The sequence below is a fragment of the Centrocercus urophasianus genome, unplaced genomic scaffold (genome assembly GCF_019232065.1).
Source record: "Centrocercus urophasianus isolate 14NV4802_14NV808 unplaced genomic scaffold, USGS_Curo_1.0 seq_19, whole genome shotgun sequence".
Lineage (NCBI taxonomy): Eukaryota > Metazoa > Chordata > Aves > Galliformes > Phasianidae > Centrocercus > Centrocercus urophasianus.
The window spans coordinates 18,287,704-18,314,660 of NW_024884744.1; the positions used below are offsets into that span (position 1 = coordinate 18,287,704).

The 26,957-nt window shown below is 38.8% G+C and overlaps 1 protein-coding gene and 1 long non-coding RNA gene across 5 annotated transcripts in view; one reads left to right on the forward strand and one right to left on the reverse strand.

Annotated features, from left to right (window-relative positions):
- Window positions 1–17,978, forward strand: part of LOC122161292 (vesicle-associated membrane protein 2-like) — a 37,231-nt gene extending 19,253 nt beyond the window's left edge. Inside the window, exons 2-5 of one of the 2 annotated variants that reach the window (XM_042820626.1) lie at window positions 9,701–9,815; window positions 13,351–13,509; window positions 15,356–15,407; window positions 17,375–17,978. In XM_042820626.1, the coding sequence (XP_042676560.1) occupies window positions 9,701–9,815; window positions 13,351–13,509; window positions 15,356–15,407; window positions 17,375–17,391 (343 nt within the window). In that variant the 3' untranslated portion in view covers window positions 17,392–17,978. The remainder of the gene's footprint in view (window positions 1–9,700; window positions 9,816–13,350; window positions 13,510–15,355; window positions 15,408–17,374) is intronic. The other variant, XM_042820625.1, reaches the window with a different exon arrangement.
- Window positions 1–26,957, reverse strand: part of LOC122161293 — a 51,748-nt gene that overhangs the window by 12,435 nt on the left and 12,356 nt on the right. For all 3 annotated transcript variants that reach the window (XR_006169144.1, XR_006169145.1, XR_006169146.1), the window contains exons 2-3: window positions 12,669–12,833; window positions 397–492 (exon numbers count right to left, since the gene is read on the reverse strand). This is a non-coding gene — a long non-coding RNA (uncharacterized LOC122161293). The remainder of the gene's footprint in view (window positions 1–396; window positions 493–12,668; window positions 12,834–26,957) is intronic.

Below are 26,957 nucleotides of genomic sequence, written 5' to 3' on the forward strand. Positions count from 1 at the left end.
TGTGAAATGAAGGCATTCTCAGAGTATCTACCAATAACTAAGCATCCCAGAGTATAACAATTTAAAAATGGAGAGAACAGCTCTGAATTGCAGTTGTCTAATATGTGCAGGCACTAAAATTTTTCATACTCACAAGTGTTTTTATTCTATATAGTCAGTGTTTATTCTATAGTTGATTCAGTCTATTCTATGGATGTGCTTTGGTTGGCCCTCACTTATGGGCCTAAATCTAAGTATTACAAAACGTACTTGTAAAGATGGATGGCAGTCTGTTGCTATCAGCTTTGCTTGAGTTAGAAAAAACAAACCATCAAAACATCTGATGCAGATCTCTTTTAGGAAAAGCAAACAAATAAACAACAACAAAAACAACAGACAAGATTGAGACAGACAAACCTGTTTCAAATTCAGAGGTCAGTCCTGCCTGGAGATAAGGTAATGGCAAAGATGACCTCCTGAGGCCTTTTTCAGATGGATCTATCTTCCATTATTCTGTTAAAAAAAAAAAAAAAAAAATAGTAAAACATCAGTCAAAAGGATGTCTCTTGCCACAATATTCCCAATTCTGTCAAAATCTGTTGCTCACACTGGTAATTAACTAACCTTCTGTGGCTTTGTACCACTTCCCTTTTTCTTAGTAGAAAAATTTTTGCTGTCAGTCCAAAGCCCATCACTTTCATATTGTGACATAAAATCTAATTTAATTATTGGCTAGTTAACTAAGGGAATACCTTATCTATATGGAATGCCTAATGCCACGTCTGCTGTGCATCTAACGTATACCACTCTTTTTAGCTTACCTCTTCTATCTGTGATAATTATAAACCATGACTATAATTACATCCTTTTAAAGTACTTATAGTTTATTAAGTTTTGCTACATTCAGTGGCCTTGTTGGTTATCTGGCAGTACAACATATTTGGGGCTGTGCAATGTCAGGTCACTAATCTCCCTCTTGCACTCCGGCCTGTCAGCCACATGAGAGTGACTCACTTTCTGCAAACCTCCTGTTACTTAGTAGCTGTAATGTGAAAATGTTGCGAAAGTAGTTAGGAGGTAAGAAGAGGAAGAGGGCTGGGAGGCAGGGTGATCCTGGCTGCTTAAAAGCACATCATTTCATCTAATTAGGGGAAGAATTTTCCCTGTTTCCTCCCTGACACAAGATACATGAATTTACATGCTCTGCTCCACTCTGTTCTCTGCAGTATCCAGTAGTGTTAGTTATGCTTGCGGCCATTTACTGCAAGCACTTATTTATTTACTTCTGTGTTCCTCTTTTTGTTAGTAGTATCTCTTTGTTACCTAGGGAACCGCCATGTACTTTCTTTCCTCTTTGGAACTCCATGATGCCATCCATGCTCGAGGTTCCAGGTAGTGCAGTGCCTAAGGTACTGTATGTCTGAAACCTGTTGTGCCAGGCCTGCGTTACAGTACTGGCACAGCACGATGACTCACACAGAAAACATGCAGGACCAAAGAATAATAAAATAATAATAAAAGCTCTACCAGTGCATTTAATTTTGCTGCGGATAGGCTGAATTTGAGGTAGCCAGGTGGATTTAATTCCCAGTATTTAGTTGGGATAGTTGTTGTATAGCTTTTTCAACAAAAAGGAACTCCAGAAATAATACTTGCCAAACTTTTGTATCTGTATCCCAATCAGAATTGTAGAAGGGTAATACTTTGCCTTCCAGTGAATGGAAAGACGGAGAGAGCTTAAAGAGTGGCTTTGCGAGCAAGAAATGATAATAGTTAATTTCTGTGTGAAGCCCTGAGAATGCTATGCAGTAATTTACAGGTCACTAGAAAGTCCTAAAGAATCCTAGGCTTTAGCTTGGACTTTTCAAAAGACAGGCATAGGAAGCATTCTCCATCCCAAAAAATTATTCCTTAAAAGCAGGGAAAGCACGTCAGTCTTACTACTCCTTGCTCCTCTGTATCAGAGCTAATTTATACCTGACTGCAACCAGCACAAATTGCAGCAGTTTCTACTGCGCTGGTATGTGAGTCAGTGAGTAGGGGGGTGACTGAGTCAAACTCAGCCTAGATCCTCTCCTCCCACTCCCTACCCAGCTGCTGCCTGTTTACTCCTTTGGGTTTAGCCCATGATCCTGGCAGCCTACACAGAAAGTTAGAAATAGTGGATGTTCTCTCTCCTCTGCCTGAGAACAGAGGGGTAGTCTGAACGTAGCGCGCCGTGTCAGCGTGAACTTCATCAGTTCTGTTCAGAGATGGGACTTGGATATTTGCTTAAGGATCTAGAGGCTGAAAATAGAGTTTTTTGAATCTGGATTTTCTGGCAGATCAAGATGTTTAGCGTTATTGTCTTGTGCAAATGTACACTGGGCTTGGACTCCTGAATTTTTGAAATGTTTGTTAGATATTTACATGTTGCCTCTATAGCTTCCAAGGCAAACTATGTTTCCATCTAATATGGAGGGTAAAACAACAGCAATGATCCTGACTGCATTTTCAGAGCCTTTATCACTTCATTCTTGAAGTGAACAAGTTTAATTGCCCAGGCACTGAGCAAAGCTTTGTTTTGTCATGTTTCCTCCTTCCCATAGCCTAGTATGCTTTGGGGATTTTCATTAATCCAGCCTTGTTTCAGTTAACCAGGATTTGATTTCTCTGGTGAAACTTTTCTTTGTTTTGGGATTTTGTTTGTTTTAACGTTGTTGTTGTTTGTTTTTTAATACCCGGGGCAAAACTGAAGGCTCTCAAAGGGATTGGATTAAGAAGCAAACACAAGGGGCTGATGGAGGATAAGGATTGTTAACTAGAATCTGGTACTTTTTGTAAGAGCAGTTTGTTTATGTATACCTTTAAATGATTTGAAATTCAGCTGAGTGCTGGATTGTTGAAGTATTTTTCTTCAACCAATTCGGACAATTCTTCAACCAATTTTTCAACCAATTCTTCAACCATTTTGTGACAAAAGCAGATCGAAGAGCTGATTTTTGCACCAGTTAGTTGTGCAAAAAGAAAGTTTTTCAGCAGATGAAGAGGAATTTTTGTAAGCACCCGAGGCCTGGTAATTCTGAAATCTTGTGAATAATGGTATGGTCAGTCCTATCCAGAAAATGAAGAGAATACTTCTTTTTTAAAACTTGTCTTTTAGTGCAGTACAGTCTTTTGATACATTGTACTGAATGTATTTTTAGTTACTAACTATAATTAGTATTTCATATGATGAGTTTTCTGCAGTTTTTACTGATCTGTTAATTTCAATCCAGAGTAGTTTGATGCAAATTAAGAATTTAAATGACGTAAATGACGTATGTATTTTTACACTATAATGTTAATGTCACTGTAAAGATTAAATTAAAAAATATGTAAGATAATTTTTATACCTGAATTTGCTTTAATTCCATAATCAAAACTTTTTTAGGATAAAGATTGTAGGTAGTTTCAAATAGTCAAATTAATCTCTTTCTGAGAAAAAACCTAAACAGTATGGAACTACAGTTGGTAACGTTTTGTTCAATACAGGGAAGTTACCCCAAAAGGAGATTGTTTTCTTTAGAGTTGTTTAATTACTTCAGTGCTCTGTATTTAAGCATGTATATTTGTAGTCCTTGTAGCTGTGAAATGTTGGAATAACTCATCACCTAACACAAGCATATATTAGACAGTTGGCTTTAGGGTGTTATCCTCAATTTTAATTTGTGAACCTAAAATGTGTATGCCAACACCCTGCCTCATCCTTCAGGCAAATCTGTCTGACTGTCTGCAAAGCTTGGTCAGTGGTTAACACGTGAATCAATATCCCTGCATTGTGCTGAGCTCATCTAAGCCACAGCCTTTGCAAAAGATGACAGCAAGGGGAAAGGATCTAAAAAATCTGGAATGTTGATATCTCAGAAAAGGAATCTGCATTGTGCTACTTTTCTGAGTAACAGAGACCTCACACGAATCACCACAACTGGGTGTTGTGAAGACTGCAATTTATAAAAATTATGGCAATAATGCAACTCTTTCTGGCAAATTTTTTGTCACAGAAATCATTTGGCTGTACTAATTGGCTTAAGAATTTGGGTGCTTTGGGCCTTGTATTTGGCGTGAATATAAGATACTGGAGAAAATAAATCAGTTATTACTAGCGTAACAAGCGATGATCAAATTAAAGATGATGTCTTAAGGTTCCTCTGTTTTTCCTCCATGTACGTATTTAGCACAGCATATGGTCAACACAGTCATAATAAACTGATGAGAGTATTTAATTAAATGTGTTCCCAGGACTTTAAATGCAGGGTATTATCTTTGGCTGATGAGCAGCGTAAATATTTAGTAATAAGGGAGAGCCCTTGTAGGATATTGCCAGTAATACATGAAAATCACATTTGGGAACAGAGATGTGTTCAAAGCAGAACTTTCTTCACAAAATTAACACATCTCAAAATGCTAATTCCTTTTATATGTGATTTTTTTTCTTACCACCAATTCACTATTACTCATTACTGCGCAATTATTACAAATAGCATGAGAAATCATTTTAAAATTGATAGTTCTAGAATGCAGTGAGCCTAAGTTAGACTGCAGCCATTTAATTGGCTATGATCATGTTTTTACTGAATAAGGAAGGTCTCAGGTAAGAGCAACATCTTCGTTAAAACAGTGACTGTTCCCTGGCAGTAAGGGAAGCCTATTTGGTCTTGTTAAGAGTTGATTCTATTCCCCCTGAAATTTCAGAGAGCTGGAAACACCCTTCTGTAACATTTCCATCCCCAGGTATGCAAATGTCTATTAACACAGTAGAGACACCTCTCTGTCAACAGACTAATTAGCTTTTCACTCTATCAGTTCTATGGTATCATGACCTTCTTTCCTTCCATGGAGCAGCTTTGTTTCCCTGTGAAAGTGAGATTAGCAGAATGAGAGCAAGGATAAAATTAACCTGGAGGTGGGGAACAGTGACCGAAGAGAAGATCAGCTAGAAATCTGAAGGAAATACAGTTATTGGGCAACAGGTCTGAAACTGAAGTCCCTTATCGAGTGTGTGCATCTCCGAACTAAGTAGGTCTCTAATCAGTGTTATCTAACCAGGGTTTCCTTTTGAATAGACCTGTCACCTCACAGGCATGACAATTTACTTGTAAGAGGCTGAGAACCTAATTCTGAAGGACACTTATTTGATATTTTTGTTACCGTTGGAAGTAAACTGGCCTTTTTTCTCTGAACTTCTCCTGGCATAATTAGTGCATGCTTCTGAAAGAGTTACAGAACCTGGCACTCTTATTTCGCTAAAGGAAAAGTAAAAATCTTGGCAGGAGGTGTTGCAGTATAGCTTACATATCCAGCTTTCTGGCTACACACAAGAACACGTACTTTCCCAGACAGAAACACAGCAGCCCATCCATGTCTGCGCCAGCCATGTATTACTGTTAAGTTTGTACAGGTAAACGTAAGCTATGAAAGGCCCATAACTTCAAGGAGTTAAAGATGGCATGAAAATAGGTTGGCACAGAATTTTAGTTTGGTTAGATTGGGTTTTGTTGGGACTGTGTCAAACAGTGTGTAGTTAAACTGATTGAAAAACTTGCTCTGGTGTTGGCTAAACTGACATTCTGTAGCAATAAGATCCCATTTGGAAGAATCTAATTGTCGGAAAACATGGAACTAACAAATCCTTCCAGGAAGGAGCATGAGGTAGTGACCTTAAGTTGTGTCAGGGAAGGTTTTGGTTGGATATTAGGAAAAAATTATTCTCAGAAAGAGTGGTAATGCATTGGAATAAGTTGCCAAGAGAGGTGGTGGATGCACCTTCCCTGGAGGTGTTCAAGAACCACGGAGATGTGGCACTGAGGGACATGGTTAGTGGGCATAGTGAGATGGTTGATGGTTAGAACTGATGATCTTAGAGGTCTTTTTCAACCTCAGTGACTCTATAAAGCAGAAGACTGTTAATGTTGTCACTAGAAATTCTCCTTTGCAAATCAGCAAAGGACAAAAATTATTTTAGCTATTACTGCACAATAAATAAAGCAAATTCAAAACTAACAGCAAACCCCCAGTGCTGTAGAGCTCTATTATTTCCTTAGAGATCATCCCTGTCTTAAAGCTTTCAGATGCATCTGAATTCACAAATGAACTCTGCACCAGGAACAACTGTGAGCCATTTGTTTCTACAGTTACTTCACTGACATGTTGAGTCACTAAAATAGTGTATGAATTTGCACGTGTGGTTAATTTTCATCACTGTTTTAGAGTTAAGTCACAACAGTACATTGCTGTGGTCTGAAGTGGTCTGATTATTATTATTATTTTTAATAATTAGGTACAGTTTGTTTTGCTTTAATGCCTTCTGACAAACCCCACTTACGCAGACTAGCCCTAATGGATGGATGCCTTTCAGAGGAATAAAAATGCAAGAACAGCATCTTAAATATACCTAAGTTTGGCTACAACAGCAAATATACAAAAAAATACAAAAATACAGTACCTGGACAGTTGGAAAAAAAAAATTAAAGAGGAAGAAAAGCAGTGCAATTTCCTATCTTATTAGAATGACAGGGAGAAGGGCTTGAGGAAAGAGGAATCAGACTGCGATTTATAGAAAATTGCTTCCTTCATTCGACTTGTTATAGCAATCATTAGTCAAATCTGCTGCTGCACTGATTCACTTTCATTGCCCCCTCTGCTGAGCTTTGCCAGCTGATACCAGCTTAAGGTGGCTGATATAATTCACACTTTTTTCTTGCTGTAACCCTTAACCATGTGTGTTTGTCAGTCTTTATGTCTGAAAGGTCAGAAATGATTCCTGCTCTTAGAAGTAGTTTGTGAACTTTGCTTTGTGTTCAGTAACTGAAGAAGAGGGGAGCAGGAGGATGGTAAGGAAGGGGCTTAGACTGCTTTGCTCTTCCTGTGCCACTAAGCAAGTCATCTAATCTCCTTGTATCTCAATTTCCCAGGTGTATATAGGGATAATAGCTTTTCCTTTGCTTCTTGCAATGATTTTAGGATAACGACTTTGAAGGCCCCGCAGGTGATACTTTATAAACGTTTTGGGTGCGTAAAACATGTTGCTGAAAACAGCTCTCAAGGTCCTGATGTAAACCATACCAAAGCTTCTCTCATGCATGGTGATGGCTCTGCATCATGTGTCTCCCTTCCCTAATCTGACTAACACAAAAATTTCTCTTATACAGTTCACACAGATGAAAAAAAATAAAAGTGTATGTCCGTCAAATGTTCCCAAACGTTAGATACATGGTCATCCTTAATGTTCTCTAAACTGGTGCTGAAATGGAGAACTTTAATGCTAGATACCTTAAATATTCTCTTCTTTAGAGCTGCAGCTCCCTTTTACTGTTAGAGCTAAGAAGTAAATTGCTTCCAAAACATCCAGGTGAGATGAGAAATTTGTTAGTCATGAATTTGACCTACCAGCTTCAGGCCCTGCAAGTAACCAGAACTGAGGAAATCTGAGTCAGCTGAGATCATTTTAGTGAATCACTAGGACAGTGCCAAACATTTCTTCATAGCTGGCTGTGTATATACACAGATCCAGCACCTGCTTTCAATTGGTGAGATTGCTTATGTGCTAACTGGCATGCTGGGGAGCAACATAACTGATGTTACGTAAAAGAATGACCTACCGGCAGAGCTCTGAGGAAAAGGTTTGGTAAGAGCAGATTGCACTGAAGGCAGCACCCAGATCTGATTGCTCTTGTATTAGATTTTACATAATTAATTAAGATGTGGCTGTTAATTACAAGCTTGCTGTACCTTAGCATAAAGATTCTCTTTGGTAGTTACCTTAGCTCCTGCTGGATAGTAAAGGCAAATGTAAAAATACAAATTCCTGTTACTGAGAAAGCAGAGGAATTCCAAGAAATACAACTGAAACAAAATTAGATGATAGCAAGGAGCTGGAGGAGAACAAACTGGGAAGTATCTACTTTATGCTATATCATTTTAAGGCCTGCCTGGGAAGTATGTTAAAAAAAAAAAAAAAGGTGAAAATTACTTGGCAGAAAAGGTATACAGCAGCATACAGATATGACCAAGAACACTGTTGCATTTATAAGCTCTGCTTATTTGTGGAAACATGTGGCTAATAACACTTCTTCTCATATATTTCACTTGCATAGTGTTCAGAATGCTAGCAGTCCATAGCACAAGAGGGGGTCTTTGTTAGCATTATTAGTAGTGAACAGCATGACACATTTCCCTAGAAAAAAATACTGGTTTGTGTTGACTGAGAAAAAGCCAATTATTTCCTTGACTGAAAAAAACATTAACGATTTAAATTTTTATTCAATTGTTGTCCTAGGAACTCCTTTTGAAGTTCATAATGCTCCAACGTGATCATGCTTTGCATTATTTGGGCTTGTATATGTTATGGTTGGATTTTGATCCTTTGTGACAACAGTGTAGGCTCAGAATAAATCCCGTTACAGGTGGCAGCAGCATCCGTTCTTTTATGTTTTTAATAATGACTGTGAGATCCTTAAAGCATGAACAATTTGTGTACAGTTCAAATTATTTTCTTTCAGCTGAAGCTTGATGATGACATTCTCACATGCAGTAGGAAAAAGAAAGTGTAAAATGCAGCAGTGCTCCAGGTCTGCTGCAAACAGCAGCTCCATCACTGGGAGTCTGTGTGAGGGTCAGAATCATCTGTAGAGATCTCAGCCCAGAGGCCATGCTGTCAAACTGGATTTTGCAGCTCAAGGTACTTTTAGAGAACTAACTTTAGGTGCCTCTAGGCACTCTGACAGTGTCTTAATGGGGCCATAATTCTAACAGCATTAATCAGACCCCAGGATGTAATAGGGAATGATTCATAGAGAAACACAGTGTTCTCTCAGTCCATCACTGTGGGAAGGCATTGATAATGCATGAGTGGGATTTGTGATATTTTTTCAGTTCACATGCTTACGGATTTCCTCTGCAGCTTCAGGAAAGGTTTTATTTCCCTGCAGGAAGCAGTGGCAGAGTCCCTTGAAAGGAAAGGTGAGGTTTCACACACCAGAAGTATGGGTGTGAATAACAACTGGCTAAGGCTGACAGACCCTGCTCAGGCTGGCAGGGTGTCATGGCTGCATAAGCTCACGTACGGAGACTGACCTGATCTTTTGCATTCTAAAGGACTTTCATTCTGTCTGAAGTTGTTCTAAAGCAACCTTGGGGGAAACCATATTGATACTTAAAAAAAGGGATGATGCTTGTAAGATCAAGGCTCTTTTAATAGCATTGCTGCAAATATTAATCCAGTGTTCAAGACAAGCATTCAAGCCTGGCTAGGTGTTCTGCTGGGGCATTTGGTGACCACCAGAGTGTTGGTTAAGCATTGCTCAGTGCTTTAGATGACTAACGTGACACTGTGTGCAATTTTGACCCACTTCCTCCTCCATTTCTTTCTCCTCTCCTTTTGTTTTTCTTTACTTGGTTATCCTTCAGCCTGACACTGAGGATTAAGGGAATGCATCGTTCAGTGTGCTGAGGAAGAAGATGGGGTTGCAGCCCTGGCTCCTATACCAGCTAGGAAGGCGAACAGTTTGATACGGTTCTGACAAAATGTGTGTGAAAATGAATTGCAGAACATGGGAATATGGGACATCAGTGTTGTGATTCAGGAATGTAGAAGGGGTGTTGTCAGACAGTGGACACCTCCTTTCGACTTATCCTAAGAAAAGAGTAGTGAATAAATGAAAATAGTTTCAGACACTTTTTATGTTCTCTGGTTTAAATCTAGGTCTGCTCCAGCTCCTACCCAAGGACCCACTGGTGCTGGGGCTGCAGGACCACTTCCTGCTACTAATGTGTCAAGTAACAAACGGCTGCAGCAGACACAAGCCCAAGTGGATGAAGTAAGTGGCTTCACATGATCAGTTGCTCACCCCAAGGCTGCTCATGTGATTGTTTTTTGTTGGTTTTTTTTCTTCCTTTAAGATGCTTGCCTCACTAGTGATCCAGCAACTCCTTGTCTGAAGACACTGGGTCTGGGAAATGATATTTACCAAAGAATAGCATTTATGAAGAGGCAGACTGTGCTCAGAATGTCTTTTGTACTAATGTACCAGTAACACTTCTGCAGGATAGATATGGACATCAGTACTGTTTCAGAAATTTGTCCCAGAAGGTCATGTTAGGAGGAGAAGTCATAGTGAATCAGATCTTTTAACGTATTCCTGTATTCCTAAAGTTTGAATGCTAATCTTACAGGCTGTTTCATACAAACAAATCATTGGCCTCTTGTTCATACATGTAGGCTTTGAAAATTATACTGGTGAGGGCTGTGTTTATTAGTCAGAGCTGTAATGATTAATCATTACAATTCACCCCCACAGAAGGGCACCCACACATGGCATCACAACATCTTCAACAAGTCCTCACTCCTTCTGGCTGACCTTAGAGGAATATGTGCCTATTCCAGCATGGCTTCTTAAATTATTTAATGTATAGAAAATCCCTGTGCCCTCACCTATAATGCCAGTGTCCATCTAATCGCTGTGGTAATAGGAATAAGTGAGGATACCACTACTTGTGAGTATCATCCCTGAGTGTACCAGCCATCCAGCGCCAGCTGCAGCATCCCTGCACACTTGCTGTGCACATTTGCTGTGCTGGATATTTAGCATAGAGTTTTGCTGAACCCGTGCAGAGACTTAAGTAACTAATTGCTTACTGCCCATGAGGAAATTACCAGGGCCTGTATGACTCTTTTATGCCAGGTCAATAAAATACAAGCTAGAAAATGACTATTTACGTGCATAAAGGCTTCTATTTTCAAAAGCTCAGGATAAACTAAAAAGGATCTCACAACTTGAACTCAAATGCCTTTCTGAAGATGAATTAAATACACCTGTCAAATTGAGCTTTGTCTCTGAGAAGTTTTTTTGCTGAAGGTCAGAACCGGACTCTTTCTCCTCCCTTTTGCTGATGCTTGGAGTTGATCCCAAGAACATCCTCTGTATACAGAAATGCCTAGGTTCAGTTCTCTCATTATTACCAACTTTCACTTCAGTGTAACTTCACTGATGTTGAGTGACTCTTGAAGTAGGGAAAAGAGTATTACATTTCAACATCATTCTAAGGTCAGAATAATTGAAATAAACTTCTTGTCCTGAACGTACTACATCATGATGGTGCTGTAAATGTTTATGTGAGTGACAACCAAAGTAACTGTCCCTGGAAGATGACAAATAATTGCTAGTTATTATTTAAAAAGAGTGATGCAGGTTAGACACATTGGGCTCTTCAAACAAATCAATGGATAAGGCTCCAGTGAGGCTAGTGAAAACCCACTCTGTGTTTGAGATAATCTGTATTCTGATACTTTTAACTCAAGTCAATGCAAGTTTGTCTTCTTGTGCTAAGTAAAAATTTATTTTGACAGAAACTCTTATCGAGTAAGAGAGAGGAGTGTGTAGCTCTTGAATTGGAGGATTATACAGATAGTAATGAGGACCTGAATTTTTTTCAACTGCAGTTGGAGAAGAAGGCAGAGATTAGTATGAGCTGGTTTTGAGCAGCTAGCATGTGGTGAGCAGATACTGATAATCATTGAATGTCAATATAGGAATAGCCAAGGGAGAAAAGCACTACGAGACCTTCTGTCCTATGAAGTCACTGGGTATTATAGCACCTACGGTTCTGATCTATGAAGCATTAATTTGATCTTCCTTGCTAGATTTATTTTGGCCATTTTCCTTTTATGTCTTGTGAGAAAGTAATCTGTAGGTGGCAGCAAACACCACGGCAGAGTGCACTGGCTATTTTTCTGCTCCCAGCGCTGTTGCACACAGCACTCCAGATGTGAGCCCTAAACTCAGTGGTCACAGCTTTGATTGAGAGAGCATTTTTGATATTATTAAAATGATTGGCAGTCCTCTGAAATCAGCATTTCAGCTATATCTATGTTGGGTTTTCTCCTGTAATTTCTCTAGGCATCCTAGATCTTATTTTTCAAGGCTTAGATTGTGCTTTTAGGCTAGACAAACATTTATTTATTTAATAAAAATACTGTCTTGGCTGGATACTCAGGTTAAATTCAATAAATAGTTCTGGAAAAAAAAAAAAAAAAGTAGAGAAGAAGTAGAAATTTTACAGTATTGTGTTTCAGCATTTCCCAGAGAGTTTAAAATTGTGACTATGAAACAGAGTACCAAGACAGATTTTAAAGAAACACTAGCTGATAAATGATTTTATTTTAATTTTCTATTAAGTTTGACATGGAATCAAATGTTTGGAAGGAAACACAAGTAAGAAAAACAAAGTAAGAAAATTTTGTTTTAAGTTTGGACAAAGGAAACAAATCTCTTAAGTTTTGGAGTAGCACTTAGACCAGTGTCAATCTTTTTAAATATTCTTTCACTATTGGTGTCTACTCAAAGTATATAAATCAAGTATATGTATGATTCTGCTTTTGTTGGGTTTTTTTGTTTGTTTGTTTGTCTGTTTTGTTTTTGATTTTTTTCCATAGTTAAATTGCATTATATGCAAATAATATGATTTCCTTATTACAGACTAGGAGAATTTAGCATACCAGCAACCATTTTCACTGCTAGAATAAGAAGACATAACTTTACTGAGATTTGTGTGCCACTTAACTTTTATACTAGTGATGAATTTATCCAGGATTTCTAGTTAGGATTATAAGTTTTCTGGAAGGGATTTTCCTCTAACTCAAATTATAAGATGTATGCATGAATAGACCTTACCCATTATGTACGGGCTGTGCACACTTTTTGCTGAAGATGTGCGCTGAGAGCATGTGAGCCTCCTGCTACCCTTCGGAAGAATTTTGCAGGTAAGGTATTTCATCTCCTCCACTTTCCAGCAGGACTTCAAATTTTGTCTGAGAAGGCATCTTGTCTGGGAAAAACCTGTAGAACAAACAAATTCCTTGGTCAGAAAAGGCATATCTTTTCTCTTACCATGGCTTTATCTAGTCAATTTCTCTAGTTCAAATAAGGAAATTATATTAACTGAATTAATTATATTAAATGTATAAGGAAAATGATAACTTGGGTTTACTGATAACTGGACAATTGCCAACCAAACTGTAGTAGAGGTACAGATCTCTGTCAGTTTTTTTGCATCTGTAGTGAAGCACCTAGTAGGCTAAAGGGAATCAAAAGCTTTAATGAATTTAATTACTGTACTTCATAATGTCCCTTTACTTTTAAGTGCATCTGAGCATGGAATAGCTATGTTCATCCTGTTTTCACTGTGTCTGTTTTCATAGACATGGCTTTTGAGACTCTGTCCAAGTATTTGTCATCACATATTGTAATGGCAAAAACCTGGTTTCATCACAGTATGATGTGTTAGAGTGTGAACATATGGGTGACCCTTGGCTTTACTATATGTTGAATCTAAAGTGGGGGTATGCCTTTGCAGGTGGTAGACATCATGAGAATGAACGTGGACAAGGTGCTAGAAAGAGACCAGAAGCTCTCAGAGCTTGACAACCGGGCAGATGCATTGCAAGCAGGTGCCTCACAGTTTGAAACCAGTGCAGCCAAACTGAAGAGAAAATATTGGTGGAAAAATTGCAAGGTAAGGAGTATAAGGATCTCTTGTTAAGACATGACCTTTTCTTGCATGTACTGGGACTTTGCTTGTAAGATGGGATCTTTAAATAGTCGCTTATCAAGGGGAGAAGTAGGTGCCTTGCCCTCTATGTTGCATGACCACAAACCACTGTGAGAAGTGAGGAAATGACAGTGTCTTTTAAAGTGGGTTAGATTAGGACAGGGTAGATCTTGAAACAACCATCTGTCTTCTCTACTGTCCTCAAAGTCTCATTCTTTCCCTTAAGCTGAGAGAACCACTCTCTTCTCTGCCTTTTCAGACCTTTTCCACTAGCAGGATATGAATATTGTGGCAAAAGTTCACCTTATGTCCCATTTCTCTTCAACACTATCTTTGCTGCTGACTACTGATGGCCACTCATATAATAAAACCTGTTCCCAAAGGAGAATCCAAAATGCATTTTTATTAATCTGTTGTTGCCTGCTTTATCTCTTCAGTCGACAGTGCTATGATGTGTAAAGCAAGGCAGAATATTCTGTTTAAACTACATGCACAAGCACTCCAGAATGAGGTAGATCTAGGTTAGAAACTCAGCTAAGCAGTTTCTCTGAGCCTATTCTAAACTGTTACCCAGTTGTTTTGCCCAGGTGTGCAGGAAGCAGGGCATTCTGGACCTACAGACCCAGATTTTGTGCTAGGTTCACCCACACTGAACTCAGTCACCATAGTGATCTATACTACACTAGACCTTCAAACCAGCTCTCATTCCCCTTTCTTCATTCTCCCTTTCTCCTTATGCTGACAAACAGAACCCTTCTTTCTTTCCTATGACTTCCAGTCTCGGTTAAGTAGGGGGAGCAATAAATAGACTTCCTGCAAATCAACAGATTTTTCTGTCCTCTAGACATATGTTGTGAGGAATGAAGATCTTGACTCAAAATGTCCATATGCTTTTTAAAGTTGTTATTATTCTTCCTATTCTCACTGGGCTAATAATGTGAATTGGGCTGCAGCATCTCTGGTGTCCTCACTAGCATCCATCAAATCTAACATAAGGGCCTCTAACTCAGTGCTGGTACATGTCTGTGCACAGCTGGCCCTGATGAATCTGCTCCTTCCTATCCAGTGAGACATTTCTAGGCTAATGTGCTGGAAACCATGTGGCTGGTGTGGGCTACCTCTCAACAGCACAAGTACACAAAACCAGCAAAAATAACTGCTAGACATCAGACTTCTCCAGCCACCTCTTTCCTGACTATGGAAACATGGAGAAAAGTGGTCAAGATACTCTGGTATAAAGTGGTACCTAGATCAGAAAATCTCCCAAGTTAGAAGGGATCCACAAGAATCATTGACTTCAACTCCTAGCTCCACACAGGACCTCCCAGAATTCCAATATATGTCTGAGAGAGTTGTCCAAACACTTCTTGAACATCTTCAGCATGGTGCTTTGCCTACCGCCCTGGGAGCCTGTTCCAGTGCCCAACCATCTCCGTGGTTTTGGAGAACCTTCTCCTAACTGAACCATGTATGAATCCAGCCAGAGGGAACACATTTGCTTAAGTCATATCTGGAGTTGTATCACTTTAGAAGTCTATTTTTACTTTACTGCTGGAAATGGTTAAGTTTGGTCATTGCATCTTAGCTGATGAGCAAGAACTTGATAGCTTTGACAAGAGGGTAAGTCCGTTGCTGGAGGTCAGCTCTTCCTAAATTTGATACCAAGTCTGGGGCTTTAACAAGTCTTCTACACTGGGTCTTTGCAAGAAGTAACACAGAAAGGGCTGTTAAATAAAAGCAAAAAACTCTGCCTCTGTATTTCATCTGAAAACCTGATTTTCTCTTTTTTCTTGTAACTTTCTTTGAATAGATGATGATCATCCTTGGTGTAGTATGCACAGCCATTCTCATTATAATTATAAGTGAGTAATTCATTTTCTCTTTCATTTATGATCTGAATAGCTCTGTCACTTGTGAAGTGCTGATGTATTAGAAAATAAAACAAAATTTAAAAGGATATAAAATATTTAAATAGATTAATTTGTGAAATTCCCCTTCAAGAGTCATGCTGTTATAGTGAGAATTACTGCAAGCTCATTAGACACATATAGGTAGAATTTATTGATGTTTAATGTATTTTACCTTAGCTTATTATGTAACTTTCCCCAGGATTAAAGGCTCACCCTTTTCATGTTTATATACCTTTTTTATGCAGTCTCAGATATCTTAATTAGAATCAGGGCTACAGCCATAGTTGTTTCTAGTGAGAACAGTAATTGTTGAATTAGCTCATACCTATCACTAGGAGGGTGAAGGCCCACATGGCAAATGGGCGTTTAATGAATTCCCCAGTTCCCACCAAATTAGTTGGAATTTGAGATGTTGCTGCTTCTAAAAATCCCTTTGCATCATAAATACTTCAATATTGGTAACAGATCGTGCAAAGACACGCTGCTTTAATGTCTTCAAACATCATTGTAGGAAGAGAGCATATAAATGAATAATGGCAGTCATGCTGGTTGGGAGCCAGGGATCTGGTAATGACAGGAATTAAACATTTTATTTATGTAACCTCTGGGCTAGCAACAGCCGTTACATGACATAACAGTAACATGGTATTAACTCCAAAAAGGGAAATTTCTTGAGTTAGATACAGCTGGTAACCCACAGGCGATTCACCAGGAGGCTACACTGTGGATGGGAATTAATTCCCAGCTCTCAAATTACATGCCTCACCTTTGGCATGTTTCCATTTTCCTGTTATTTCTGTAAAGGAGGCTTACAGAATCACCTGTAAACATAACTGAATGGATTGAGATACAGGTGGAAGTTTATTAGTCTTATGAATGCTGGCACCAGAGTGACCCAGAATGATTGTAGGGTTTCATAACTCTAATACAGTGAGAATGAGAACTGGCTAGATATTAATTAACTATATTAACCGGGTACTCGAGGTGAGTGGCTTCAAGAGGAAGACAGGCCTTTGTTCTGAAGTTTAGTGCAGCAACCTGAGAAGACAGATATGCAGCCATTGAATTGCTTACTGCGTGTATATATATATATATATCGAGTACTCTATATCTTAACAAGAAAGTAAAAACCAGACAAGATAGCTAATAATTTCTCCTTAAAAGTTAACTCTGAAATTATGTATGAGTGATAACGTTGTTTTCCTCCTGGTTTTAAATGCTGAGTGCCTGCCTTGGTAAGTCTGGAAACAGAAGTAGCAAGTTTGACATGCTTAGGTTGGATTCAGTATTTAATCACAAATGTGAGCGTCACATCATCAAACCGGGGTCTGTGTATTGAACTCAAAAGTGTCTTCATTTACAGCAGTTCTCAAGTATATTTGTAAATTCAGTTATCATCAGGTGTTCAGTTGGCTGCCATAGACAAGGCATGTAATTGATGTGAATGTCAACAAGATATCTGCAGTGCCGGGCTGGTTATAGACACAGATAAACTGGGTAGTTCCTCACAGTAAGCAACAAACTACAATAGGTAATGTGATCCAAGCTGAGCTACCTTTCATCTTGGTAGTGAGACCCTGGACGAGTAGGCTGGCTGCCCAAGGAAGATCTACTCCATGTGGGCATGCAGGTATTGCTGGGGGTGGTTGCTCACATCAACGTCGCTCCTTGTCTTTTCTATTTCTGGAGCCACAGTTTCCCTGCTTTCCACTCCAGTTCTCCCTTTAAATGCATTTTGGGATGGGAGTCACAGTTCTATTCCAAGCAGGAAGGCACAATGTTAAACCCTGTGTTCTTTCAGCAAAAGATGTGCTTGTCATCCTCAGGTAGAACAAGCTTCTGTGAGATAAAGCACAGTGGTAACGCTGTACTAACCAATGTTGTATGTCTTATTTTTCCCCTTTTGCTTCCTTTCTCAGTTTATTTCTCCACTTGAAAAAATGAAGAAGGAAGACTTGGCACAACTTTGTTCGTATCAACCAACAATATCAGTGTTCCTTTGTTGAACTCCGCTTTTTAATTCCTGGTGTCTTGGGATTTTTGCTTCTAATAACGTATAAGCATTCAGTGTGGTGTGTTTTGGAATTCTGTTGTTTCCACAAGAAACTGTACCAGCTAAATACTGCCAAGTAGTTCCATACACTGTCTTATCACTGTGTCTTAAAATGTGCACGCACTGACCTTTAGAAACTGTAGTATATGAAAAGCATCCTAAATATCTCAGAATTGGAGAATGCAGCTGTAGGAGAGTTCCTGCATAAAGGGACACTGTCAGGTTTCAGCAAACATGAGGGCCAAAATTCTTAGTCTGAGTACCTAAAGTTGTGTGGCAAAATCCACTATCAGATGCAGCTTTTTGAGGTAGCAAGTGTCTGCTGCACTGGAGAATGGTACTTGCAACTATTCATAGAATGTGTAAGACATCTCTACTTAGCCAACCAATCACATATGTTTTTGAAATTAAATGTGATATCCATCTTAAAACATTGCCTGCAGAAAATAAATATACCTGCATTTTATGGATTTAATTTTTCCCTTGCAGTATGTTCTGAGCAACTGAGATAGCCTCAGTGTGAAAGACAGAAGACTGTACGACACCAAAAAATGTTAGCTAGCACAATCTTGAAAAAGCTCAGTGAAATGCAAAAATGGTAATACAAGCACCATAAATAACCAAGATGCAGATTCTTGCTAAGAACTCAAGGTAGTGTCTGTCACAATTCACAGAACTCTCTTGAATGACAAACTCCAATGCTTATAGCTCTAACTTGAGTATATAAATGACTTGGGTGATGTCTGTGGCTTCCCATCACAACTGTAAGAAGCTGGTTCTACACCATTTTGCAGAAATGGTTCCCTTTGTGAGGATCAGTTAAAAATCGGGAAGAGGAGGATGCAGTAACAGAAGGAACTGTAGGGACAGAGGCCAGGGAATGGAAATTGGGTAGTGCCTAACAAAGCTTTCCTTGAGCAGAGGAAGGCAGAGAAACACTGTTCTAAACTGGAGGTGTTAGTAGGCTTACTTAAATTTAAGTTGTGTTTGTATAGTTTATAAGCTATAACATCATCTTAATAAAGTACTCAGTTCAGATATTTTTCATACTTAAACCAACATTTGATACAATTAAAGTAAAGAATATATTGCATTTGGGGGGAAAGTTGTATGCTATTGTTGTAAGGTTACACCCAAGTGTTTGATTTCTACTTGATTTTTAAGATACTGCACAGTTTGTTTTGAGAAGAGTGTGGATAATATCCGGAGAGAATTATACCAATTTTAAGCTTATCTATTTAAACTAGAAACTAGAATTTTCAGATTTTGAGCCAAGCAATCCTGACAGCTCCTGTTTAAGTTGATATCTTCAGAATTTCTAAGAATTGCTAGATTTTCTTTTTTTAATTTTATTTATTTATTTATTTATTTTTGCCTGCAACTCTGTTAAGGCACATAAATAGCTATATTAGCAGATATGCTCATTGAAGAGCATCTCTCTTAACGTGATCTTAGACTTAAAAAAAAGAGAGAACCAGACAAGTTCATTGCAGTAGATCTCAAGTAGAATTTTGTGGAGGGAATAAGCAATGATTAGTTGAATGGTTCCAGCTGCACTGTTTTTCTATATATTTATTACTTCATTTTCACGTGTATTGTTTCATATTGTTAACTAGCAGGTGGCCATGGTCGTAATAAAAGTAACCTTCAAACATTAGTAACTTTCAAAGTTGCTGATGTGCTACTGGTATGCCCTGCTTGCTTCAGTTCATCAGCTAAGTGCATGAACTATTCTAAAATCCTCATGGATCAGACAGAAAATTATGCTGTCATTAAAGGGCCTGACTTTGTGAAATGCTATTATTGTGTGCAATTGAAACTTTTCTGGAAAAAGAATAAGCTATCCAACTTCAGGACCCTTTTTAGACTATTAAGATATTTGGATAACAGTTAGAAAGAACTACCTCCTGATGGTGAGACCCTGCCGCCCATACTCACATTGAGCATGACTTGATCCTCATGGGGCTTCTCTACAGGAATGCTCAAACATCTCATGAGATACAAATAGCTTTCACTGGAGATAGTACAATCAGTAAGGTTATATGATACCATCATACCCATCAGTCTAAAGTGACTGTTTATCTGATGTAAGCAAGAGATACACATGAAGAAGCTATGAAGATGCAAAGTTTACAAATGAAACTATAATGAATCTGTAAGAGCTCAGTCCTCTGAGCTCACTAATCTCACGTTAGTAATCAAAATGGGAGCTTTAGGGGGCAGTGGAGAAGATAAACTGCTGAATGTGTATTCATTCTCCCTCAAAATAGCAACTGACAAGGTTGACTACTACTAGACGCTGGTAAGAATTTGCAAGAGTTTAGTCATGAAACCTAGCCTCTAGTGGGCTGTAAAATGTTCGTGAAGAGGCAGTTTCCTCCTGTGTTCTAATAAATTTGCTAAATTAATGTTTTTAAATTGGTTGCCTTATAGTGTGCTTGTGCATGTCCAATGTTCGCTAGCTGTACTGTTTGGTTGCAGCTGGTAAGCCATGTAACATTTCTAATTCAGCCCAAGAAACACGAACAAGTATGTCCTTCTGCACTGTATAGACCTGGAGTCTTACTGCTCCTGCAGATGTTAATTATCTCACAGTGAGAATATGGTAATAGAGAACAGTTTAAGGTCATGGATTGTGAAACACCATCACTTACACATGGAGTGTGACAGAGGACAATCTATATAAACACAGTTGGAGATCTTATTTGTGTTTAAGCCAGGATTGATTTGTTTTTCAGTCACTGCCTTTATGTTTAAAATGTCCATTCATAATTACAGCTCCCTATATGTAATAGCAAATTTCCCATATAAAGGTTAGCTCATTCTTCTTTAGTCAGTACTGGCTAGAATTTCAGTTACTGACTAGAATTTAAACTATGACTCTTCATCACTAATTACTGCCCAGGCTCATGCTGGTAAAAAGGCATAAAGTGGCTCCCTTTTATCTACTTCATGGCAAACCCTCAGGAGACTGCAAGGCTGATTAACTTATGATTGCCATCCTGGGGACCAAATGGAAGACTTCTCTGGCTGGAAGCTTTAGCTAGAGTTTTCATAGCTTTAATTTATATTTTGGTAGCTTTAACTGGAGTTAGACTAGTTACACTAGTAACATAAGAGACTTGCATTGTCAGTACTTATAATCAGCACTTACTCTTCCCCTGATTTCTGGGCTACAGCTGCACTGCTGGCATGATAATGACATTCAGAAACATCATTGCTGAAATTGCGTGATTAGGAGCTAGTCTGTGTTTGTGTCATAGCTGCTTTTTAGCTTGACTACACATCAATATGTTAGGTTTAAGTAGTGTTATTTGCAGCCACTCTTCACAGAGCAGTAAAGTCCTGCCTGGTCGTTATACCTTCTTCCTTCTAATTTAGCTCACCTTGAAATAACATAAATATGGCTCTAAACCTAAATATCTGGAATGCAGAACTTGCGGGAGCAAGTAGTGTGAAGTCCAAACAGAGACACCTGATGACCTTGTTATGTAACAGCACAGTCAGTCCAACGTAGTTCAACATAATCCGGTATTATTAAATGGAGGAGGGAGAATCTGATGAAGATTCTGAATGTAACTCTAGGGTCTGTAGGACAAGAAGTGATTTCAAAGTTTAGTCAATTTGACTTTTAAAGCTGGTACTTCTGTTCCATTGGAACCTGCATGAAGTAAGGCCTGGCTTTTTTTCTTGGTCAGCAAGGCCTTTTGAAATTCATCATTTGCTGCATCTCATTCATTCATTCATTCCTCTCCCTGATTCTCCAACAGACCTTCCTATAACTTTCTGAACAGTCAAGCTACTTTTTGTCTAAATGGGTTTTAGCTCTTATAAGCAAGTTCATGACTCTGACATGTCTTTTAAGAGCATGCATGTAAAACAGTGATGTCTGTTTCTCCGAAGTGCATCTGTCATGGCAGACAGACTTCAGGAACTTTTGGAAGCTCAGGTATTACTGAAATCTTTGTACTTTTATGGAGTTTTTTTCCTCTGTCCTATGTGAGGTTATAGACCCAGTGGGCGTATGTATAATCTATTATTTTTTCATGGTAGTGCCTCTGTTGCTCATGTTGGTGCTAGATCTGCTAGATCTTCACAAAACAAATCAGAGGGCACTTGAGTGTAACCAAGGGCTTACATCTTGACCCCACCTCTCCTGCCTTTTAAGCAGTAGCCATGTAAGGCAATGGGCTCACTCCCAATGTACACAGTGAGTATTGGAGAAAGGTCTCAAAGAGGCCAAAGTCTCTTTGGTCTGGATTCAGACCTGAATTTGACCTAACCTGAACCTTAGGACAGTAACAGACTTAACCTTTGGGTTCCCTGTGTAGTCAGAGGAGTTGAGATGCTCTTTTTGGCAGTTATTCTCCCCAGCTGATCTGGGGCCCTTTTGTGAAATGGAATTTATTTGAGCTTGTGTTTCTCCATGCTAGATAAAGTACAAGCACCTTCAAACACCTATCTTTAAAAGCTGAAAGGCTGAATAACATTGTTTGAAAATAGCAATTGTATCATGAGAAATAATTGGCTGAAAATGTCTTAGATGATGGCTGTTACTTTCAGTAGGAATACTAGATTGAGATGTATGAAACAGTCCAACAAGAACCTCGCGTTTCCTTTTTCCTTCTTTTCTCCTTCAGAAATTATTCCACTTCAAGAAATGATTTTTTTTCTTCTTCAATTAACTTCCCTTACTTTATTTCATTAATTGATGTTTCCATTGATGTTCTCAGTTGCCTTTTTTCTCCATTGAGAACCAGAAGACTGACACATGCATAAAAAGAGATCTGAGCCACCCAAGAAGCTTACCTTTTTTCCCAATGCAGTGACATTTAAAAGCTACATGTTACAGTAAAGTAAAACTGTGGCAGTCTGATTACAAGCAGTTTTGGTAAACACTTGATTATTTAACAATGAGTCATTTCTGCAGTAACCTCATTCTGTCATGACTGTATCACATCTGCTAACTCTCCAAAGCAAAAATCATAACCTGTACTGGTTAAAAACATGAATACAGCCTCATGGTTCATATATAACACTCTATTCAAGCAAAGAAGCCATGTGCTGTAAGTTTAAAAGGGCAAATTATTTGTTTTCAAAGAGAAAATACCATAGAGAACAACAAAGATAATTGTGAAAGGCTGCCCATTCTTTAGCTATTCTCACAGTAGCTGGCTTCACCATTATTCTTCAAGTCTTTGTTCTCTTTTAAAGCCTTTGTGTTTTTGGAGCGTAATATATTTGGAGCATAGCATATTGGGGCTGTTCTGTTGCCCTATGAATTGACTCCCTGCCTTCTGTCCTGTTGTTATTGTTGACCTCAATCGTAGCTGAGGTAGGCCTGAGTGGAGCACAGCCTCCTGCCCATAATGCCCCGTTGTCCTCAAACCAGCCCCTACTGAGGGGATGAGAACACTGAAGGTAGGGTACGGCTCTTGGTTATAATGCAGTTCGAAATGATGCGATAGTGCACAATGCAGTTTTAATTAATTTTTTAGTATTTCTTGGAACAGTAATTCTATCAGTTTTGTTGGAAGACAGAGGAAATGGCAAATAAGGATTGAGTGATAATGACAAAGTAGTAAATGCGGAAATGGTTTAAGTGAAATGTTGCCAACATTCTGTAGCCTCCTTGGAGAGCCTGTACTTAAGAGCGCCATTCACATGCTAAACTAAGCCGTGCTAGTCTGTTGAAGTGTTTATACACTACTACTTCAAATGAGGCAGCTGAATGTACTTCCTTCCACCTTTTTTCTTGAAAATACAGGAGACATACACAGTAACGATTTAGAGTTTTTTGCAAGGAGGTCAGTTCGGGATGTACCACCCCAAGGCATGCTGCCCATGTGCTGCAGAAGTGCTGCAGGATTTGAGTCAAATAAGGGCTCCAGAGTGGTCGGTGCATTAAATAGATACACCTCTTGCTGTACACAGCTTCAGTCTGCCAGTAATAACATCTTATTGACACAGCGTCATCTTTTTGTTTACCCTCATTCCATGCTAATATCTATTCTTTTCCACTATTAAACAGTCCATGGAAAGGATGGAAAAACTCTGTGCTGAATCCAATACTTTTTTGACATCCTGGACGTGTGGTGGTGGTGGTTTGAGCTTGTGGAAAAAGAAGAGTTTAAAAGAACTAACAGCCTTCATTATGTTAATGTATCCTTAGAAATTAGTTTCTCCCCCGATAAGCTGCAGATTTATTGAAAGTAAGACCAAATACTGTGGAATCATAGAATTGTTAAGGTTGGAAAAGACCTGAAAAGATCATCAAGTGCAACCATCAGCTGTAGCTTCTGTTGTTTTCTTTGTAAGATATGAGATGATACATACGATAGAGCTGTGAATTCATAGAAGTACAGCACACAATTGTTTTTGGAAGTTCAACTCTTAATATTTAGAGAATTTACCTGAAAGGTTGCAACAGTTTCTCCATTAGTCAGGCTCATGTTGGTTAGACCTGACAATGTAGTGGTCAGTGTGGGCCCCGTGCCACTAACAAACTACAGCATCCTAAATACTACAAGTTCAGCCTTTCGTGGAACTTAAAAGGAAAACTGACTCAGAATAAAAGTAGAACTGCATCATAAAGGCTATAGGTATACAGTTTATCTCTAAATATTCTTTGTATTTAAGTTACTAGCAGCTATACAAATTAGACAAATAGTAAGCTTCCAAAGCCCATTTATTAATGACAGATTTTTTTTTTTCAGTAGAAATGCAAAGTTCAATATATTTTCCATTTGCTTTTTTCCCAACCTGGATATAAGATTAAACGCTAATGCAACTAAGCCACATGCATAGGTCTGCACAATGAAAGATTACTGGTAGTCAACTATTTGTAATGAAATCCATTATTACTTTGTCTTGTAAATGAAAAGTCCTCCCTCCTCAACCACATGGTAAAATATTAGTCATATTGTGTTTATCAGCACCACTGAAAGATTAGACTTTAGAAAGATTAGTACCTCCTACTCAAGAATGGGGCCTACAAGCTTCCTTTGTCTGTTGCAAAAATACATTTTGAGGGGGAAATATCAACTGTTGTAGAGGTTAAATTTTTATTTCACAACTGTTTTTTCCTCCCTTGCTCCAAATGCATATATATGTGGACAAACATTTGCCATTTGGGTGATACGTTCTTTTCCCAAGTATGGAAGAGGTAAAGTACAACCAGTATTTACCATGGGCAATCTTTACTTTTGCATTATAAAAAGTTCTCACAGTGTCCACATATTAATTCTTATAAATTTGTTTTAGCCATTGCAGGAAATAAGAGTTTGTAGCCAGCTAATAATTATTTTTCTTAATCACTTATGTTTTATTGCTGGAAAGCAGCCTCTGAAGGTGCTGTGCATACAATTCAGCAATGTAGACCTGAACATATGGTTGAGTATTTCACATTCTGGCCTTGAGCAAAGAACAAAGCATGCCCTGTTTTGGAAGCTACTTCAGCACATGCTTAAGCACATAGCGAATTTCTCCTCTCTGGGGGCTTTGAGATAGAAGCAAAGGAAAGAGAAGAAGAAGATAGGTATGTATCTTTTATCACCATCTGAGATTGAGGGCATACTGCATCACACAGTGCTAATGGGAAGAGACAACTTCCCATTGACTCACCTGTCCTTACTAAATCCAGGCCTGATGAGGAAACCATGCTATGTTCTAATTCAGGAGAGGAAAAGCCTTTCCTTTGAATGATAGAAGATTAGGTTGGAATGGTCTTCTGGGGTTTATTTATTCCAATCAAAGTAGGACCAAGTGAAGTTGGATCAGATTGCTCGGGGTTTGTCATGCTAAGTTTTGAAAGTTTTCAAGGATGGTGGGGGATTCAAGAGTGAACTCTGCCAATGGGCACCATGATACAAGAAGGACAAGAAACTATTCGAGAGCATCCAAAGGAGGGCCACAAAGATGCTGAAGGGTCTGGAGTGCAAGATCTATGAGGAGTGGTTGAGATCCCCTGCTTTGTTTGGCCCAGAGCACAGGGGCTGAGCAGAGCCCTCATGGCAACTGCAGCTCCTCACTGGGAGCAGATGGGCAGCGCTGAGCTGTGCTCTGTGTGACAGCGACTGTGCCCAAGGGAATGGCATGGGGCTGTGTTGGAGAGGGGCAGCTGGGGGCAGGGAGAGGTTCTGCAGCACAGGGCGGTGGGTGTCTGGGTCAGGTCTGATGAAGCTGAGGATATCAGTGTATTCTTTTCCTCCTGCATACATGAAGCCCACACCTCTGAGGCCAAACCTGAGGCTATCGATAGCATTCAATCAGATTCAAGGCATCTGGTAGTCTGATTCTGCACTGTTTGAGGTCAGTGACAAAACATTGACTGGTTACTAAGTTACTACAGTGGCACAAGAGAAAGAAGGGAATTTACTGATACTCTAGTTTTCCTCACAAGCCACTTTAACAATGCCAGTCTCTGTTCAATGCCACTGGAATGGCAGTGCAAAATAAAAACTTTTCTTCTATTTCCTTCCTTTTAATTCTTCAAGCTTTCTTTCCTCCAGTAGGAATAACCAGTAATTTATTTTCAGTTGCCATTTTAAAAATTAAACTCCAGACCAAACCATTAATTGCATCCTTTTAAGGCCACACCGTAGTGCTAAGCTATGTAGTAATGAGTTCAAAAAGGATCTGAAAGCCTTTGCCGAGAACAGCATCTCTGACCTCGTGGACTCAACTGTACTGGGCAAGAAATTGAGATTTGTGCCTCTATAGAAAATATTCCATTTGCTTCTTAATAGAGCTACCTGAGAAGGAAAAAAATGTTGTGGAGACCAGGAAATTTCTGAAAGTGCTCGACCTGGAGGTCAGTGGATGTTAGTTTATAAATGATAAAATTCCACATACATTTTGATGCTAAAATTGTGACAACTTAAGATGTTTGATATTACTGTATTTTCTTGTGGGTGGTGATTTTTTTTTCTTGAAGTGGTGAACATATTTTCCAAGAATACTGTATACATTTGTAACATGTATGTTTGTGCCAATAAATCTTGTTTTAAGTAGATGCTTTCTGTTTTGTTTCTATTCTGAATGCACACAGTTAAGCAGAGGTAAGTAGTTTCAGCTTTCATTCCCTCTCTGTGTTATCTTCTGGAAACACATATTTTCTAAGTCACCCTGAATTTTTATATACTCAGTCTAACAGAAAAGTAAAAAACTTCTGGTGTAAGACAACACTGAAATCCATATACAAAAAAAGGAGAAGGGAAGCAATGGAAGCACTAGTATAATCATTAAAGAATTGTCATTAAAGAGAAGCATGTGAGAAAATGTATTTATTACATTTGACCTTCTTACTTCTCTCTATGGAGAAATATATTTTCCTGTTAATAAAGCACACTTAACTAAGGGAACTCACTGCCACTGAGTCTTGCTAGTTCAGGGGGTTTTGTGTACTTCAGATGCATTTTTAAGTGGAGAAAGAAGGATTTTTTTGTGAG